General features: G+C 42.5%; 1 protein-coding gene across 2 annotated transcripts in view; it reads right to left on the bottom strand.

The window, feature by feature from the left end:
* Window positions 1-4,804: 4,804 nt before the first annotated feature.
* Window positions 4,805-19,247, bottom strand: part of MYNN (myoneurin) — a 29,910-nt gene continuing 15,467 nt past the window's right edge. For both annotated transcript variants that reach the window (XM_066600811.1, XM_066600819.1), the window contains exons 4-9: window positions 15,739-16,472; window positions 14,381-14,540; window positions 12,854-13,032; window positions 12,526-12,609; window positions 8,844-8,930; window positions 4,805-5,238 (exon numbers count right to left, since the gene is read on the bottom strand). In XM_066600811.1, coding sequence (XP_066456908.1) covers window positions 4,973-5,238; window positions 8,844-8,930; window positions 12,526-12,609; window positions 12,854-13,032; window positions 14,381-14,540; window positions 15,739-16,472 — 1,510 coding nt within the window. In that variant the 3' untranslated portion in view covers window positions 4,805-4,972. The remainder of the gene's footprint in view (window positions 5,239-8,843; window positions 8,931-12,525; window positions 12,610-12,853; window positions 13,033-14,380; window positions 14,541-15,738; window positions 16,473-19,247) is intronic.

Below are 19,247 nucleotides of genomic sequence, written 5' to 3'. Positions count from 1 at the left end.
CAGGTGGTTTAAAAAAAGAAAATCTCTACTGTGCATGCACGGCAGTGCGCCACACATCCACAGTGGAGACCCAGACAGGTAAGCATGGTCCTCGGCCGTGGGCAGGGTTGGAATCCGCTGCAGAATCCGACCAGCCCGGGGACATTGGCTGCACACAAGTGGGTCGGATTCCAGATGCAAGATCCCGCAGCAGAATCCGACTCTGCGCCCGGCCAGCGATCGCGCGTACCTGCTTTTTTCTTTTCCCTCTACTGCAGATGGTCCGCATGGCTCGCAATTGGACATGCGCAGTAGTTTTTTTTCTTAAATCCCTGCTGTTCCCGCGCTGTCACTAGGCGATGCCGCAGGTACCCGCAACCTTGGAGGGAATACTCTTTGGCTTTCAGGGCACAACTGAATAAATTGCAGGCGCCATTGCTGACTTGTAGAGCCATCTAGGTTTCAAAATGATAGAACCTTCCCCACAAGTGACCGCATTTTGAAATCTACACCCTTTAGCCCATTTATTAAGGTGTGCACTGAGCAGTTTTCTGCAAAAATTATTAGAAATCATATGAAAAATAAATAAAATTGTATTTTTTCATAAATATCACTTTCATGACAATTTTCTTTGTTAGATAAAAGTACTAATGTAAAACTGTGTGTTATGTCTCAAAACCGGGGTAATTATGGAGGCCATTTTTTTTGGGGGGGGGGGGGGGTTGACCTCAGTGTCATGGATGGGGTGTAAAAAGTGGCGCCCTGTGAGGCTTTGTAATCTTGCTGAGGTGCGGCAGTCTCAAACAGAAGGCGCTCAACAAGCTGCTCCTGGAACTGCAGGGAGGCGAACATTCCTGGGGGCTTCTTATAAGTTACGTTGGTATTACATGTAGTAATCTGAATAATGCCGGGCTCACACAGCAGTATGTGGAATCCGCCACAGTGGACCCCAGCTGTGAGCCCGGCCGTGCATATGGCCGTGTAATATAGTATGCATAACTGTGTACTCACGCAGACAGTCATGCGCAGTGCACCTTTTTTGTTTGCTTATGTTTCCTGCGCCATAGCTTAGCGATCATGCAGGTATATCCGCGAACTTCCGTACTGCAATGTATCATCACTTACAATAGTGATCACAGGTCATTGTCTGGCACGTGGTTGCTATGGCAACCCATGGGCCCTCTGCAATTAACAGAGGCCCGATGACGCTATATGAACCCTTGTAGATGCCGCTATCTACATTGATCACTGTTGCAGTTGTTAGGCTGACTGTCAGTCACAGTCGGCTTCTGCTGTGGGATGGCGCGGGCTCACTTCTGAGTCAGTGCCGTCCACAGGATATAAGTTTATGTTCTGTTGCATTAAGTACCATGCGTGTAGAATATGAACTTATGTCATGTGGCGTTAAGGCGTAAATTTTTCTTTTTGTTACTATCTTCTGAGATCCATTTTCTTTTCCTTTGAGAGTATGAGGAATAAATACTACAATGGTAAAATAGATCAGGCTTTTACAAATGAGGCATTTATAGACAATTGTTAGTACAATTGTTGTCCTAATAGAGCAGTCATTGATCGGCTGTACATCTCTCCAGTTAAGGCCCATTTCCACGCAATGATTATCGCTCAAAATTCGTTCAAACAGACAAATTTACGTGATACTCATTACATGTAAACGCAGGCAGTCATAGCCGATTCGTTCACTTGTTGTTTATGGCTGGTTTTTAGCCAGCATAAAAATAGTTGTCAGGCAGTTTAAAATTTGTTCCATTTGAATGGGAATTGCTCAGTCTCTTGAGAGGCTTGAGAGTAAACAATGTAATCAATGTGTTTGCCTTGCATGCATAATGAGTACATTGTTTACTCCTGTCAGGAGAAGACAATAGAAACCTGCTGGACAGATAATTCCTTGCATAAACAGATTCTCACATGAGCCAACAACTTCTACTGAGTTTACTTAAGCTAATGAAGGAAACAGAGAGGATTTCAAGGCACTAGCTGTACTGCAATTTTATGCAAAAAAATCATCAATTTGTTCAGTCATTCGGATGTTTTAGGGATAATTATATCATTGCGTGTAAATTGGCCTCTACACAGGTAGATAGATGTACAGCCAACAAGTGAGAATCTTTATTTTTATATAAACAGATCTGCTAATCAGCTTCGCTCGTTTATTGCCTCATGCTTTTGGTCAGACTGGACGATATCAGATAATTGGTAGAAGTAATCTTATGACTGTTCAAACTATCATCTTGGCTTCAGTTTATAACACTGAAGTATCCGATTTTTCAATTGCTCCAACCTGACCTTGACGGATCTCACTGACTTTGCACTGAAATTGTGCAAATTGTCCACGTGAAGTTAAGGTGGGCATACAGATTAGCTGGCACCAATATGTTAGCCCATACTGGCCATTACAGTGATTCAGACTGGTCAAACATTTTAAATAGCACCAGTCGAAGGACAAATGATCTTTTTGGGAAGAACTCTTGTCAAACTATCCAACCAAACTTTAAAAAAGGACCGACTTCTTTCAAGATAATGACAGTTTGTCATCAGTGACCTAAAACGATGATTTGTTATTAAAAGGGGTTGTCCAATTTTTTAAAAACTATGTAAAGCCTTCCCTATATTTTAGGGATGTGTTTCTTAGACTGGGCAGCAGATTGTGCAGTGTCCAGTAGAAATAGTTCCCAGATTTGTGCTATGTGTGAAGACAGTGGATAATTACAGCGCTACTTTATAACTTTTTACTAGAGGGTATGCAGACAGCTGTAAATGAAAGCAGTGTCTGTGAGAGGAATCATGTAGCCCTTCACATTGCTAATACCACCCACAGTAAGACAAGCCAGCATCAGAACAACGGTGCTTTAGGCTGGGTTCACATGAAGCAGAATTGCTGCGGAAATTCCGCCTGTAATCTTAATCCTGAGATTAAGCAGCAAAGTGGACGAGATTTGCAAAAATCTCATCCAAGTCCTGCGGTAAAGCAATGCGGAAACTGACACGTAGCACGGAATTCAAATCCGCGGCATGTCAATTGTATTGCTGTCCTCTCTATGGGGAAAGATGGCAGCAGCGGAGTACAAGCGGACAAGCTGCTTCTAAAACTGCGCCGAACAACGCGGGTTTTGAAGCCGCCTCTACACAGTGGAAATCTTGCGGCGTTTACGTGCGGTCCCACTGCGGACATTCCGCAAGATTTCTGCAGGATTTTCGCCCTGTGTGAACCCAGCCTTACAGAGATGGAAAAGGTAATGAAAAATAACTTTCTCATCTATAATGGCATTATCTAGGGAGCTTGCAAAGGTACTTTCAGAAAATCCTTTGCATCAACATTAGCATTTACTTGTTTTGGACCAAAAGATGGATTTTGCAACTATATAGACTGACATTAAGGCTGGGTTTACACAGGGCGGATTTGCTGCGGCTTTCCGTTGCGGTTTTGCCGCAGAAGAAATGCTTCTGTGGCAAAACCGCTTCAAAGGTTCATATTGGCTTGCAGATTTTCTTGCGGAAAAATCCGCGTTTTTTTTCCGCAGCATTTTTTACTTTTTGCTGCGTATTTTGCTGCGTCCATAGAGGTCTATGGACAAAAAAGTGCTGCGGAAAAGACAGAAGAATGGACATGCTGTTCTTTGAAAACCGCGACGTAGTTGCATTTCCGTACTGCGGCTGTGCGGAAAAAATCCGCCCTGTGAGAACAGCTTTTTTGCAAAACTCATTTGTGCTGCATTGCACTGCAAACGCAGCAGTTTTGCCGCAGTGCGGATATGCAAAACCGCAGCAAATCCGCCCGGTGTGAAGCAAAGGTGCAGATTTAAGTTTAATTGTTCATTAAAGGGCAATACATTCTCAGATAACTTCTGCTCATCTAATAGCTTATTAGTGTCTCATCAATCTCGCAATATACTTTAATATTTTTTTGTTTTACCACTGTAAGTCAGCCTCTCTGCAATGCACTGCCTGTTGTTAGGCATCAGCTTCTCTAACAACTAGGACATTAGGTTGTTTAACATCTGTGGGGGAGGGGCCATCTTCACCAGTTTAGCTTCCCTGCACTCACACAGCTTTCAGATCTGCAGTCAGTGTGTATACAATATCTGCCTCTCTTGGTGTTACCTATATCTAACCAGCTATGTGCATTTATCTTTATGTTGTAGTCATTAAATTTGTCTCCCGTTTGCTACGGGCAAAACAGCATAATCCTTATTGGACTGATGTGTATTAGCTTCTTTACCAGGTCTTGTGTGTTTGTATGGTCACAGCATATATACAGATCTATAGAAATCTATATACTGTATATGCTCTATACATGATGTGACCATGCAAACACACAGGGCCTAGTAAAACAGCTAATACAAATCAAAACTGTAATAATTATGCTGCTTTGCCCAAAGCAAACTGGAGACCCACATAATACCTAGAACATAAAGATAACAGCACATACTAGTAACACCAGGAGAGGCAGAGATTGTGTACACACTGACTGCAGATTTGAGAGCAGTGTGGGAGCAGGGTACCTGAGCCTGTGAAGACAGCCCCTCTCCCACAGCTAAGAAAACCTCCTAAAGTCCTATTTGCTAGAGAAGCTTAATGCCTAACAACATGAAGTGGATTGCAGAGCAGCTTTTATTTACAGCAGTAAAACAAAACAAATAATGAAAGTAGATCAGAAGATGGATGAGATAAACAGGCTATTAGATGAGCAGAAGTTGTATGAAAAATTTTCAAGCTAAATGCAGTTATAAACATTCTAACCCAGTACAAGTATTGTATCTAGAAAGAAGTCTGACAAAAAAGAAAAAAGCCGGTGAAACCTTGCAAGGAAAATGAATAAAGTTATATTTATTATACCCCTATATCACATCAAATAGAATGTTCCTCTAAAAGCAAAAAATTGTAGCTCTAAAACTGCAGCTTTTGCTCACTCTAAGGTAATTCTGTATGGCATTTTCTAGAAAGAGTATTTTGTGAGATTTTAAACAGTTTTTTGTCAGTACATTTGCTGTAAAAATATAAATTGTGGCTCTGAATAGCTATTGACCGATGTCCTCAGCAAAGCATCAGAAGAGAGACTCTGATTATTATCTGTGACAGGTAGCAACATCTGGTGGTCTTCTGGGCCAATGTGGAGAGTAAGAGGCAAGAACAACTCAGATGGCTTCAAATCCGTGCAGTCTGGTGCTGAATTATTCTTTTCTGTATCTTCCTCGTCGAGGCTTCTGTCAGTAGGTTCTGCCTCGTCCGGCTCTTCATTCCCTGCAAAGCATTAAAGGGACTGTCTAGTTTACAAATGCCATTTTCAAAAAATATATAAAGGAAATTTGACTTAATAAAAGGGGATCTGATGTTCCGGGCCCCTATCTATGAGACAGAGAGGATAAGAGGAGCAAGTCTTGTTCTGGAGGACTTGGCAACACAAAACCTATTGATTTCAATGGTCCACATGTAACGATATCAAGTGCTTAGTTCCACTAAGCGCTACCAATCAGTCCACTAGCAAATAACAGCTTATGCATCAAGGTCAGAACAGCGCAACACCTATTAGCACCTTATCGTTGAGGGATCCCTCTAATAAAAGGGGATTCTTAAACATGAGTAGTGTGAAGCTAATCTGGTGTTCCTATAATCTATAGAGCCAAAAATCCAGCTTCCCTTAGACTATCTTTAGCTTTGATGACCTTATGGCCTATTCTTCTCAGTACATGTACAACTAAGGGTCCCCATACCCATTAGACTATAGTCAACCACAGTCCACGATAATGGAGGGGCCACATGACTGTCAAATGTGTTTGTGAGTGCTAAACTTTCCTTTGACACTTGATATCAGAGAAAATAAAGACCAGAAACATTGAATTTCAACCCCAGATCCTTCTTTTTCTGTAAGACATAATGCACAGAGTTCTGGCTGCGGTTTGCCTCCCTAAACACATGACCACTGCTGAGCCGGACGTTCATGTGAATGGGACAGCCAGGGAAAATAGCTGTTGGGTGAACAATTATTTGTCTGACAGCTGTTGAATGTGTAAAAGGCTTATTTTCCCACTGTTCTTCTTCTATCCAGCACAGGCTCTGTCTCTGCCTTCCTGCTTTCCATCGAGGTCTCACATATTGACCCCTATGGTTCGTTCCTGCTTTCTTCTATGCAGAAAATTGCATGCGGACGAAAAGCAGGAAGGAACCATAGAGGTCAATATGTGAGACTTCTTTGGTCTAAATTTCACAGTTTCCACTCATGTCAGTCTATTAAATTGGATAGAAAAGTGCTAAGAAGATTGTACAGGGTAGATCAGATTGTGGATAGGAAGGAAAGCATCCAAGTCTTCAGGCATGGTAGATCACAGAAGTTATAATGTAACAGTATAGATATAGAGGAAGAGTACAAAAACACTGTAAAAAGAGGGGTTGAATCACATAAGCCGTGTACCAGTATATAGAGAAAGAAAACAACACTAGCGTCAGACTCTAGAGGGGTAAGAGGAAATCACACACCCCTGAACATCAGTGCCTATCGGCAAAAGGGCGAGGAAATCCCTCATGGGCTATAGAAGCAGAAATCAGTACAGGAAAGAAGCTGTGCTGATATATGCAAGTACTAAAGGCAGCAGCATCCTGACATCCAGCACGTATTAGGCCTCCAGCATACTAGTGTCTTTTTCATCCGTGTGTAATCCATTAAGAAAAAAAAAAAAAGGTCTATACATGAACAGCATACAGACCTTTATTCTACTAGCTGATTTAACTCGGGTGAGGCCAGGTATCTTTGTACGGACGTTTGCCTGTTTGCACAGAAAATTTTATGAAGTTGTGGTTACTCAGAGGAACTGAAGAATAAAATATGTATACGCATAGAGGAGCGTTGGATTCTCCTCAGACTGCATGTACCGATGTCCTCTGCAGAATGTGCCACCACTCCCACTCTCCTCACTTTTTACCCTTAAAGGTAACGCCCCTTTTTGGGGGAGGTTTGTTTTTACATCGTTCACCATACGCTAAAAATACCATGATACCATTCTGTGCATCAGCACAATTAGGCCAGCTTCACACGGCTGAGAAAGCACGCAAGATTTGTGCGTTGAGAGACGCACAAATATGAACCCCGTTCTTTTGAATGGGGTCATACACATGAACTATGTTTTCCCGCATTGCACCGCGATATGATATTATAGAAAAAAACAAATAGCAGCATTTTCTATCTTGTGTGTGCTCTTGCATCGCACCAACCATTGCTTTTAATAGGGCTGGCGGCAGTAGCGCGGCGCCACTGAAAGCAATAAGAGAAATTCTGCGATCCTCTGCAGCGGAGGAGACAGCCGTACTGGAGGATTCCTTCATCCCCGAAGTGATGAAAAGGCTGTTTTCACATGAAAACGCCTCGCATCCCTGGGGAATTCCCATGATCGGGAGCACGATATGGGGGTCAGATTCACGGCCCCATATCACGCTCGCCTGTGTAAAGTTAACTTTAGAGTGATACTAAATTTATATAGTTTTTTGTTTTACAACTTTTGCATACTAGAAAACCTTTCTTTTAAAGCAATATATATCTTTTGGGGTATTCCTACATTCAAAGAGCCATAATAATTTTCTGTCAATGGAGCTGTGTGAAGTCTTTTTTTGTGGGCCAAACTGTAGTTTTTAATATCCTTTTCTGATCGCTTTTAATTCCAATGCTTGTGAGGCAGGATACTCAAAATTAGCAACTTTGCCAGCTGAGCCCCTGCTGTTCACAGGCTTCGGATGCAGTGCTGTAAAAAAGGCACATGCATTGAAAGAAAGCCAATTAGTGGCCACCATAAATAGGCGTATAGTCCGTTACTAACGTGTAATGGGGCAGCATGATGAGAAATGGAAAACAGTTGTTGCAAAATAGAAAACTAATACCGTACTTCTGTTGTAATATGAATGAGAGTGGAGTGTCCAGCTTGTTATATTTGCACCAGCTATAGAATGGATTTTATTCACAGAAAAAGCCAAAAATACAATACCTGAAGGTCTGCAAAGCAGACACGGTCGCCATAGGCACGATCGCCATAAGGCAGGCACAATCGCCATCGGCACAATCGCCGTAGGGCAGGCGCAATGGCGTAAGCCCTGGAGATATGCAGTCAGCCAGACAAAGTGAAGGAGCAGCTTGTTCTTGGCAGGCTAATATGCAGTCACCCACTCAACCCAGCCCAGATTGGGGAGGAGTGACTGCATATACTAATAGCCTGCACATGTGAACGATACCAAAAATGCCAGCCATAGATGGGTGGTGACCCACCATACAGGATATCAACCCTGGCTGATATAACAGCGGGTTGCCCTGTATCTCTAAAGTGGGCCACACTGGCTGACATCTTGGGCTCCCCCACCAACTAGCAAAACTATATACAAAAGTACTAATGCATACTAATAAAATGCGGGTGTTGGTACTGCATTTTGGCCAAAACGCATAGGCTGACGGGCCGCGCCGAGGCCACACCGCTTCCGTCAGTACCTACGCTAACTCACTATATAACTCACTCCTCTACTTTATTGTCTGGCTGACTGCATATCTCCAGGGCTTACGGCCATTGCGCCTGCCCTATGGCGATTGTGCCAGTGGCGATTGTGCCTGCCTTATGGCGATCGTGCCTATGGCGACCGTGTCTGCTTTGCAGACCTTCAGGTATTGTATTTTTGGCTTTTTCTGTGAATAATGTCTTTGTTTTTTTTCCCCTCACCTCTGTGATTTTAAGCTATAGAATGGAAGGGCACCACAATGGTTTAATAAATTATCATTATCTATCGTATTTCACAAAGAACCTTTCCAGTCCAAGGAGTATATAAAAGTATTAGATAATAGTTGACAAGATAGCTAATAGAACATCTAAACTTACCATTGTGCATTTTCAGTTTGTGTTTCTTCAAATTTTTCACATCAGTGTATGAATTTCCACATACTTCACACACAAAAGGCCTTTCTCCTAAAACCAGAATGATATAGAACATGTAATAGTCCATACACAACAACCTGTAAGGCTGGCTGTCCACGGGCGAGGTGTCACGCGAGCTCCGTGGCGATAAATGTATCAGTTCTGTATAAACGTGTACAAGTACTTCATATGCTTGCTCTCTTCTGCTGACTAAAGCTGTCCACACACTTTAGATACCGGTCAACCAAAAACTTGTCTGTCTGACAGCTAATTCCTCCCCGATCCCTACGCCCGAGTGGAGTGAGCATGTATTCTCAATAAGGAGAGGGAGGTAAGCTGCTGTCGCCGAATTACCCTCTTTGAGAACAAAGGATCAGAAATGTATCAGGGAAGGGAATTATCACCCAGATATTTTACTAATTAAAACCACATAGTGAAACATGTTCCATTTTTCGAATCTGCTTTTTTTTTTCTGATTGTTGAATCCTTATTCTATCGCCTGTACATGACTATGGTTGCAGCCATCTTGACTGAGCTGCAGTTATCAGCATATAGAGCCATGCTTTACAGCAGAAACCATGGGTCACAGACACAATGGACAGAAGTGGACTTATTGACTTCTATGAGAGCGCCTTGTGGGCATGCTCTGTAACCTGTGCATAGAGGAGGTGAGCTGTGATCTTCATAATCCTGCTTGTCATGATCATGAGATTTCTACTGAAAAGTGACCTCTACACACAGTAGTGTTGCACTATTATTAGGCATAACGGTCAGTGTGAAAACTACGCAGTTTTAGGATTATTTAACCCATTAGGGACCAAGCACTGTAAATGTACAGTGCTTGGTCCTGGGTTTTAATCCCAGCTGATTGTAAAAATATGGCGGGGGATTAAAGCCCCTGCAATCAAGCAGAAGCAGGTCGGTTGTCAGCTGTTAGTCACAGCTGAGAACCCGAAGGAGAAGGCAGGGGTGTTTTTTAACCCCTTCTGCCTTCTCCTTTCCTGAGTATACAGTGCATAATGAGCGCTATGTACTAAACAGAGAAAGTGGAAGTGTTTCTTCCACTACTTGACCGCCAGGATCCCCTGGCACAGCAGAGCTACAGGGTCCCATCAGACCCCGATCAGCTCTGCCAGTAACTATTGTTACTACAGGGGATATTTTCCCCTGTAACTGGGGCTCCTATGGATACCCCAGCTATAGTGGAAAAGTGTTAAATAATAAAAAAAATAAAACATGTGAATGTCCCCCAGAGGTCTTATATGACGTCATGGGGAACATAATAGTAAAAAAAAAATATATACATAAAAAAGACACAAAACCATTGCCGTATGAACTCTGTAATCCAAAACCATACATATTATATATCAAAACATCTGAAACAAAATGAGAAACCCGTTCCCATACTTTATTTTAGCAAAAATATACTAATTAAAAAAAAATAACTATAAATGTAAAAAAAAAATATATATTTTTTTTTAGCTTTTTTTTTTACTCCCAATAAAACTGAAAAAAAAGTCAGTGAAAGATATAAAAAAAAAATAAAAAAAAATCGCCCTATATGTCACGGGGGGAAAAAAAACGCAGCAAAAATAATTTTAGTAGCTGAAGGAAAAAAATAGGGCAGTTAAACCACCACATGGGTAAAATCCCTTAAAAGTATCTGGTCCTTAAGGTACAAAACAGCTTGTTTCTTAAGGAGTTAAAACTCTAGTTCGTGACAATAAAAAAAAAAAAATTACTATACATTCTTAAAAAATGTGTGAAAAGGCTATGGGCACCATGACCGGCATTTTTTTCTTTAAATCCAAGTGCTTTTACATAAAAGTAATATTTACAATTTAAGGTTTTTTAAATCTGTCAACCATTTATTTCCTGGGCTTGCATAGTATCCAATTACACTGCTAGTTGGAGGACTGAAGAAACTTGTAAAATCCATCTGTCAGTCAGGCAGACTGACAGACTGTGAAACTAATGTGGGAGAGAATCTGTATATGAACTAGGCAGCACATGGAGGGGGAGATATGTCATGTACTGGTACACAAGGGGAGGATGGGGAAAGGGGTCTGATGGATTGTACAAAAAGCTCATTCCTCCAGCGATCACTGTAATGGGACACACTGCAAACCTAGAGAGAATAAACATTTGAAAGTTTTTAGTAACATTAAATTACAAATAGCACTTTTATGCAAACAAATATAGATTTAGAGAACGAAAAGCCTGCACGTGTGTCCTAGAATGGTAGAGTTGGAAGGGACCTCAAGGGTCATCTGGTCCAACCCCCTGCTCAGTGCAGGATTATTACAGCGGTACTGGTGTAACTTGTCTACACCAGACGTAGGGGTGGAGATATGGGTTGACCGGGTACAGTAGTAGGGAATGGCAAGGCTGACAGCTGTACAGGCCCCTCTGGTAGTACACTTTTTGAAGGACTGCAATCTGCGATCCTTCTGGCTGTTTCACAGCTGGCGGCTGCGGCATGCCATGTCAGCTCCTGCCGACCCTGTGACTGTCTCCCCCCCCTCCCTTCCGTCTCAGACTTTTACAGCTGCAGCATGTTATCTGCGCTTCTGTCAACCCGGTTACTCTCCTGCCGGTGGGGTGCCATCTCCGCTCACCAGCTGCCTTTCACATTTGCGGAGGTCTCCCATGCAGTCCTCCATCCCTGCTGAAGCTGCCCCCCTCTCACATGCTTCCATGCCGTCTTCCCTCTGCCATCCCGTCATCTGTCCCCGCTGAAGGTGTCCCCCCTGCCCACCATTCACATAGTCCCATGCAGTCGCCGCTCAGCTGTCTCCAAACGCCGGTGTTCAGGGCCCTGCTGTACTGTTCCTTGACGCTGCCGCCGGCAGCACTGTCACTCTCCCCATTCTCCTTGCTGCAGAGGGGGACCGCTGTCACTTTTCTCCCTTTCCCCTTCCCCATGCGACCGCCACAGACGAGGGACCGCTGTCTGTCTCCTCCCCGCTGTCACAGGTGGCCGACCAGCAGCAACAGTAGCAGCCGTAGCTTCTCGGGTTCAGATGAGGCAAGAGGTACAGCTCAGGAGAGCACATCTGCGGCAGCCAATCAGGCGGTGGGGGTGTGTCCTTCAACTGAGGACTGCCAAAGCATGTCTCTACCCATTATTCTGGTGGAGACAAAATGCACTAGTACCCACTAAATCATCTCAGACAGCCTCTGTTTGAAAACTTCCTGTTCTACGCATTGATCACCCTCACTGTTAGAAAGTTTTTTCTAATATCTAATTTGTGTCTCCCCCCTTTCAGGTTCATCCCATTGCTTTTAGTCTTTCCTTGTGCAAATGAGAATAGGGCTGATCCCTATGCACTGTGACAGCCCTTCAGATATTTGTAAACCGCTATTAAGTCTCCTCTCAGACTTCTTTTTTGCAAGCTAAACACTCCCAGATCCTTTACCCGTTCACCATAGGACATGGCCTAGCCTATAACATAAAGACGTGATTTATAGAATAGGTCATTTTCTGATGACACCTGAGTATAAACAACTGTCCTCCTATGACTGTGACAGATGAAGATTTTGGCCACTGTGGCACCAGATAAGTACAGGAAAAGTTGGTTGGTGTACAGAAGTATTGATATTTTCATAGAAAAACAATGTAGAACTCATTTCACCAGTGACTTACCTGTATGAGACCGAAAGTGTTTGTTAAGTTCTCCAGAAGAAATGAAACTCTTTCCACAAACTCCACAGATGTAAGGTTTCTCCCCTGCCAACAGCATATGGTTGAAAGTAAATATAGATTGAAGATAACAAAGCAAAACCAAAGATAGGTGTGTTATATAGTCGTCAGGGTTTTAGATCTTACTCTATAACAACACTCTATTGCACATACCCCATGTAACTAAAAAAATGTAAATACTTATTTGGAATTAAAGGGACAAAGAAGACAAAAACATTTGGCTATGTTATTGCAGGATTTTATACACACTGATCCACCCCATTCCAGTTACCTGTATGCTTCCTTGCATGAGTAATTAGAGAACTGGAGACAGCAAATGCTTTTCCACAGGTGTCACAGACATATGGTTTCTCTCCTGTGTGTCGCCGGACATGGTAGGTAAGGGTGCTAGCCTGCGCAAACCTCTGACCACACCTGTCACAGACATATGGCTTTTCTCCACTGTGTTTCCTAACAAGAAGAAAGCAAAACCATAGTATACAACAACAAAAAGTTATGTCGCTGTACTAGAAGCCTTACAACAAGCAGCTTTAGAAGAAGTCATTTATGTCCCACCAATCCACCTCTTTTATATGAAGATATATGCAATTATGTGACCCTGCAGTATTTTCCTATTGCTATGAATCAGTACCGAATGTAAGACCAGGATTTTTGGTAAGCTGAAATGAAATGACTAGCAATTTTCGCTCGTCACTCTGTCGGTGAACATGTTTACCCTGAACAACAATTGATTGAATTCCCTCTTTCGAACATTTATTTGGCCAATAGTCGTCCCATGTGTAGGTACCTTTAGGCCTCAGTAATATTGTGTCCCTGAAGTAACATAACATAGTATGTAAGGCCGAAAAAAGACATATGTCAGTCCAGTTCAGCCTATTACCCCCCAAATGTTGATCCAGAGGAAGAAAAAAAAACCCTATAGGGTAGAATCCAATTTTCCTCATTTAGGGGTAAAACTTTCTTCCCGACTCCAAATGAGGCAATCAGTAATAATAATTGGAAAAATAACAAGTAATGTCACATGACAGCACTATCTGTCTGAAGACCGTAGTGTTAATTCGTAAAAATTGAGGTAACATCCTGTTGCGATAACTGGAAGACACAGCCCTGTGAAGGTACATCGCTGTGGATGCAATGTCACTATATCATTGATGGAAGCTGGCAGCACAGGACTTATGGAGAATTTTAATAAGTCTCTTAGAAATGCTTATAATCACCCTTTGCAACCCAATTTTGTATTCAGGGTTTCCTACGGGGCTTTCTCTTTCTGCCATTATACAATGGCGCCATCTGCTGGCTAGAGCCAGTACTGCAGTATGGGACATGCTGGAGAGGCCCCCGACAACACAGCGGCCAATAATGTACAATAAGAATTCCCTGCCGGACGTCTTCCGACATCTGAACTGTATAGCCTTCAAATCAGAATGTTTTTGGACGTCAGACAGTAGATTGGAAAGGGTTAGACGTCTATTTCTTACTGGTTCTGCTATTTGCAGTAAAGGTCTGAATCTCTGACAAACCATTTCATGTCCTGTACATCTACAGTCGCCCATATACCTTCTATAGCTTTTGGCCGAAAGCTTGTTTGGCCAACAGCTCTCTCTCCAGACTCCTCCATACACATGAAAGCTCGGTTCACACAAGTGTTCATGTGTTTTGCATGAAAGACAAAAAGAGATAGAGGTGAAAAATGGAGAAACCGTTGTGTTGTCAGTACCACTAAATAAGGGAGTAGATCCTGTAAAAGGGGGAGAATGTGACACTTTGTGGAGGTTAGGACATTACTAGTGTTACACACCTGACATGTATCTTCAGATTGCTGGAAGTTGCAAACTGTAGGTTGCACGCATCACATTTATACGGTTTCTCTTCTCCATGGTGCATTCGGCTATGAAAGACTAACTGGCATTTCTGAGCAAAACCTTTATCACAAAGCTTGCACTGATATGGCTTTTCTCCTGAAAAATACCAGAAAACAAAAATGGAAGTGATTCAGAATCTGGACTGCATATGAATGGTCAGCTTGTCCACATGAGGGTTATGGAATGACTGAATCGATGGAATAGAGCTGGCAGATCATGAAGCTGTCTTACAATACCCATCTCCGGTGATACAGAGGTCTTCATAGTATTATACAGAGGCATACATCCGACCATCCACTGACAGTGGAGAGGCCAGGATCCCTGAGCTTCTAGTGCTGCACTGTTTCCATAACCCCATTCACTTCTATGGGAGTTACAAAAACAGTGTGCAACAGTCAATTTGTCTTAATCCAGGCCATCACTAGTTTTGGCAGTGAGCCGAGTCAGGGGACCCCTGTTCTGGTAAGAGGTACGGGTCACAAAGGTGGGACCAGCATCTGTCAGACATTAATGGCATGTCCTTTGGATATGCTATAAATGCTGAGATGGTAATATACCTTTACTGGAAACTTAGCTGGAAAAAAGGAGTAAAATCAGTAGAAGTGACAAACCATTAGGCCATGTTTACATGCGGGGGAATGGTTGCAGATTTCCGCACAGAAAGTACATTTTCTTTGAGTCAATGGAGAGAAAAAATCCCATATATTTTCAGGCAAACTGCAGAAATTCATAGCAAAACAGCACGGTACGATCTGCTGGTGCTTTTCTACACATTTCTGCAACAGGGTTAGAGAAGCGGGTCCTGAGGATCCTACAATCGCTCCATGGATTATGTTGGTTGTGTTACATTGGGAACATATAATGTAGATGCAATTGGAAGCAACTGGCAGAAAAGATCCTTTGGACAGGTAGGTTTAACCCTTCTATTCCCCTAACACTGCAATGCATAAAGTGAACATGTGGAATATCTGTGTATTTAACTCGGTTTTTACAGAAAGAATAGTAGTTGCTAAAATAGCAGAATCAGTCCAATAAGGGCTCATGTCCACGGGCGGGTTGGAATTCCGGAATCTGCGCGGATGATCTGGAGTTGAAACCGCCCATAGACAATCATGGGCGCCCGCAGCTTAATTAGAGTATGCAGGTTTGTTTTCCATACCTTCCGGACCGGAAATCCCGCAGCGGGGCTCCCGCCCATGGAACCTGACCCGCCCGTGGATATGAGGCCTTAGTCTGACAATCAAGGCTGAAAATGCTTACGTCATAAAAGGGTTAGACTAGTTTAACGTCTCACCTGTATGCGTCCTTACATGTGTTTTTAGCTGGTTACACTGAGTGAAAGCTTTTCCACATAAATGACACACGTAAGGCTTAACACCTTTGTGGATCCGCATGTGTCGCCGAAGACTGCTGGCTTCTGAAAAAATCTTCCCACAAGTATTGCATGTAGGTTTATTCTTGAAGTAGCTCTGATCCCCCTCCTTAAACACATCTTCCATCTTGCACATGTTGGATGCACTTGTAACATTAAGCATGCAGTGTTCCTTCAGGGCACCGTTTTGTGGCGACCTCACTGATGCAGTGGGTGCAGCATGAGCTTCTGGTAAGTGGCCTTCACAGGTCAGCGCAGCAGTGATTGGCAGTAAGAAGTTATCCTCATCCTGAGTGTGTTGCTCTGCTATACATTCTCCCAGTTTATTCAGAGGCAGGTGGGAGTCCGATACAGTTTTCTGATGTTCCGCCCTCTTTTTAGGAACTTTTTGGGTAGAGGGTATTTTCCTTTTCCATTTTTTGCTCCTAGCCGTTTTCCTGTTTGTAATCTTCTTAGAAAGACATATATCTTCTCGTTTGTCCGCTGTTGCTGTGCTTACCGGATGGGTATTTGTGTCAGGACAATCCTCTGCAAGATGCAGTTCTGTACCGCAGGCTTTCTCCATCATAGCACAGTCCAATTTAGTTCTGCATATCAAAACTACTTCTTCTAGCACCAAGTATTCCGCTGCAGTAAGCATTTCTTCTAAAAGACACCTGTAAGAGATGCAACAAGATGAGTGGCACTTGTTTTATGTAATTGGGCTGGCATTTCATACCACAGTTTTATAATAGTATAAGATCATTATGCTACTCTTTGGGCAATACATTTCTCTAACTACTTCATGCAAATTTGTCTTCCCAAGGGCAAGAGATGGATTCCTACCCTAGGTAAGCTAAGGGTATAAAAGAATAAAATAACCATCACTCACCCTTTAACTGACCCTCCGGTCCAGTACCGCTGCTCTGGTCACCGCTATTCCAGTCCACGCTGCTGCAGGAAATGACGTCACATCCATGTGACTACTGCAGCCATTGCACACAACTACTGAGGCAGGCAATTGCCTGCAGCTGTCACGAGGACATTGAACATAATGTCATGACTTCCTGTAACAGTGGTGGCCAGAGCGGTGGCGCTAGAAGAAGGACAGTTAAAGGGTGAGCAATGGTTATTTCATGCCATTAAAGTACTTCTCTAACTTCTCGATGCTGTAGGAACATAAAATTTGGCACAACCATTCTTTAGGTCCTAAATAGAACAGGTAAAGGTGTCACAATTTGATTATTCAGTGCTAAGTGCAAAAGTATTGGCACTCATATGTAATGTACCTGATCTAATTCTCTAACCTCCCGATGTTGTACAAACATGAAGTTTGGGAGGAGAATTCTTTAGGTTCTAAATAGGATACGTAAAGGGGTCACAACTTGATTATTTAATGCTAAGTGCAAAAGTAAGTGCACCCCTATGTAATGTAACTTCCCAGTGCTGTACAAGCGTGAAACTTGGCACAACAGTCTGTGTGTATATATACTGAGGAGAATCTACCTCACCTCTATGTGTATATACTGAGGAGAATCTACCTCACCTCTATGTGTACATATTTAGGAGAATATAACTTACCTCTATGTGTATATACTGAGGAGAATCTACCTCACCTCTATGTCTATAGACTGAGGAGAATCTACCTCACCTCTATGTGTATATACTGAGGAAAATATTACTGAACTCTATGTGTATATACTGAGGAGAATGTAACTGACCTCTGTGTATACACTGAGGAGAATATAACTGATCTCTATGTGCATATACTGAAAGGCTGTAAAGTACATAAGGAAGCGGCCATGGACTGCAGGAATGGAGCATGCCTTTAAGGCTAAGAAGGGGCTTCGACCTCCAGTCTGGGGGTAAATGTGAAAAAGGGGTATTATTTTTAAGGGTAAAAAGTGAGGAAAATGGGAGGGAGAGGGACATCGGTACATGCAGTCTGAGGAGAATCTAACGCTCCTCTATGTATATACATATTTTATTTCTCGGCTACTCTAAAGTAACCACAACTTCATGAAAATTTTCCTTGCGAACAACCAGTAAACAACCTGTACCAAATTAACTCAGGTGAAGCCGAGTATATCAGCTAGTGCTGGTATTAAAGCCATAGTGTACTCATAAAAGCAATCACACTATCCATAGTGTACTCAGAGTCAAATTTACTTGCTTCTGCTTTACCTTTCCACAAAGAACAGAGAGTTGTAAGGGTGCACCATTGTAGGTTTCTTCGTCTGTGCTGCTTTGCACAGGAGATCTGGCAGGCAGAGTTGACCTCTGATAGATTGTGGGGTTGTGTCCCAGGACAATGAATCCTTGTTAGTTACTCTGGTCAATTTGGGTGGACATGGTAGCTGCTTACACATTTTCTGATTTGCTACAATTTTTTTTATAAATGTTGAACTGCGAACACTCTCTTCAAACTCAACAAAACTGTTAATAAAGTCCCTTTTACACAGCACAAATATTGTGCAAATCCATCATTAGATCAGTCTGCATGATAATTGTAAAAATTTTTAAATACACACCTGCCAAAGAACCTTACACTCCCTAACTAATTGGAGAACAGCCTAGAACTGTGCCAAAATACTGTTTGTTGGGGCTTCAAATTGATTGTTAAAATGGCTGCACAGTTTTACAGGAAAACAGCAGTTTTACCTCCAAACGTGCCCGGTCAATAATAATTTCCAAACTTTGACAATATGATGCATATTTCAGCTGCATCATTGCTGCCCAGAAACTACACTGTGGGGTCCTAGGCTCAGATGTTCAGATCCTGACTCCACAATGTAGAAAAAAACTAAATAAATCTTTGCCCCGGGTGCAGGAAGACCTAGCTACACTTCAGATTTATGTATGTGAAGTTGGCCTTAAGCCCCATTTACACGCAACAATCATTGCTCAAAATTGATTCAAACGATGGCTTTTGAGTGATAATCGTTGCATGTGAATGCTTCCATCTTTCGCTCTTCGGTTGAACGATGATTTTTAAGTGAGCATAAAATCCATCGTTTAGCCAGAGAAATATAACAGGGACCGCACGCTGTGTTTTCACAGGAGCAGCTGATTACATTGTATACAGCTGACAGCCGCTGCGAGAACAAAGGAGCTGATTACAGTAATCAGACCACCTGCTGTGTTCTGCAAGCAACTCCTGGAGGCTCATTTACATGTAAATAAAGCTGAAAAAGTGCTAATGGGTATCAGTGTCCATTAGTACTTTATGCAAACCTGTCAATATTTCAATCTTTAGAAAGATTGTCATTGCGTGTAAATGAGCCTTTAGACACCCACTTGTTTACTGCTTGGTTGAAAGCCAAGTAAGGGTGTATTCAGACATTGCTGTTCAAGGTGCGTTTCTGAACTCAGAATTCTGACACCATTTTGCAGGGGAAACTACAAGTTGACTACAATCTCTGAATATATATTTAATTTGTTTCATTGTTACT

The sequence above is a fragment of the Eleutherodactylus coqui genome, chromosome 1, assembly GCF_035609145.1.
Source record: "Eleutherodactylus coqui strain aEleCoq1 chromosome 1, aEleCoq1.hap1, whole genome shotgun sequence".
Classification (NCBI taxonomy): Eukaryota; Metazoa; Chordata; class Amphibia; order Anura; family Eleutherodactylidae; genus Eleutherodactylus; species Eleutherodactylus coqui.
The sequence above is the reverse complement of the archived record's forward strand: the minus strand, read 5'-3'. Positions and strand labels throughout refer to the sequence as shown.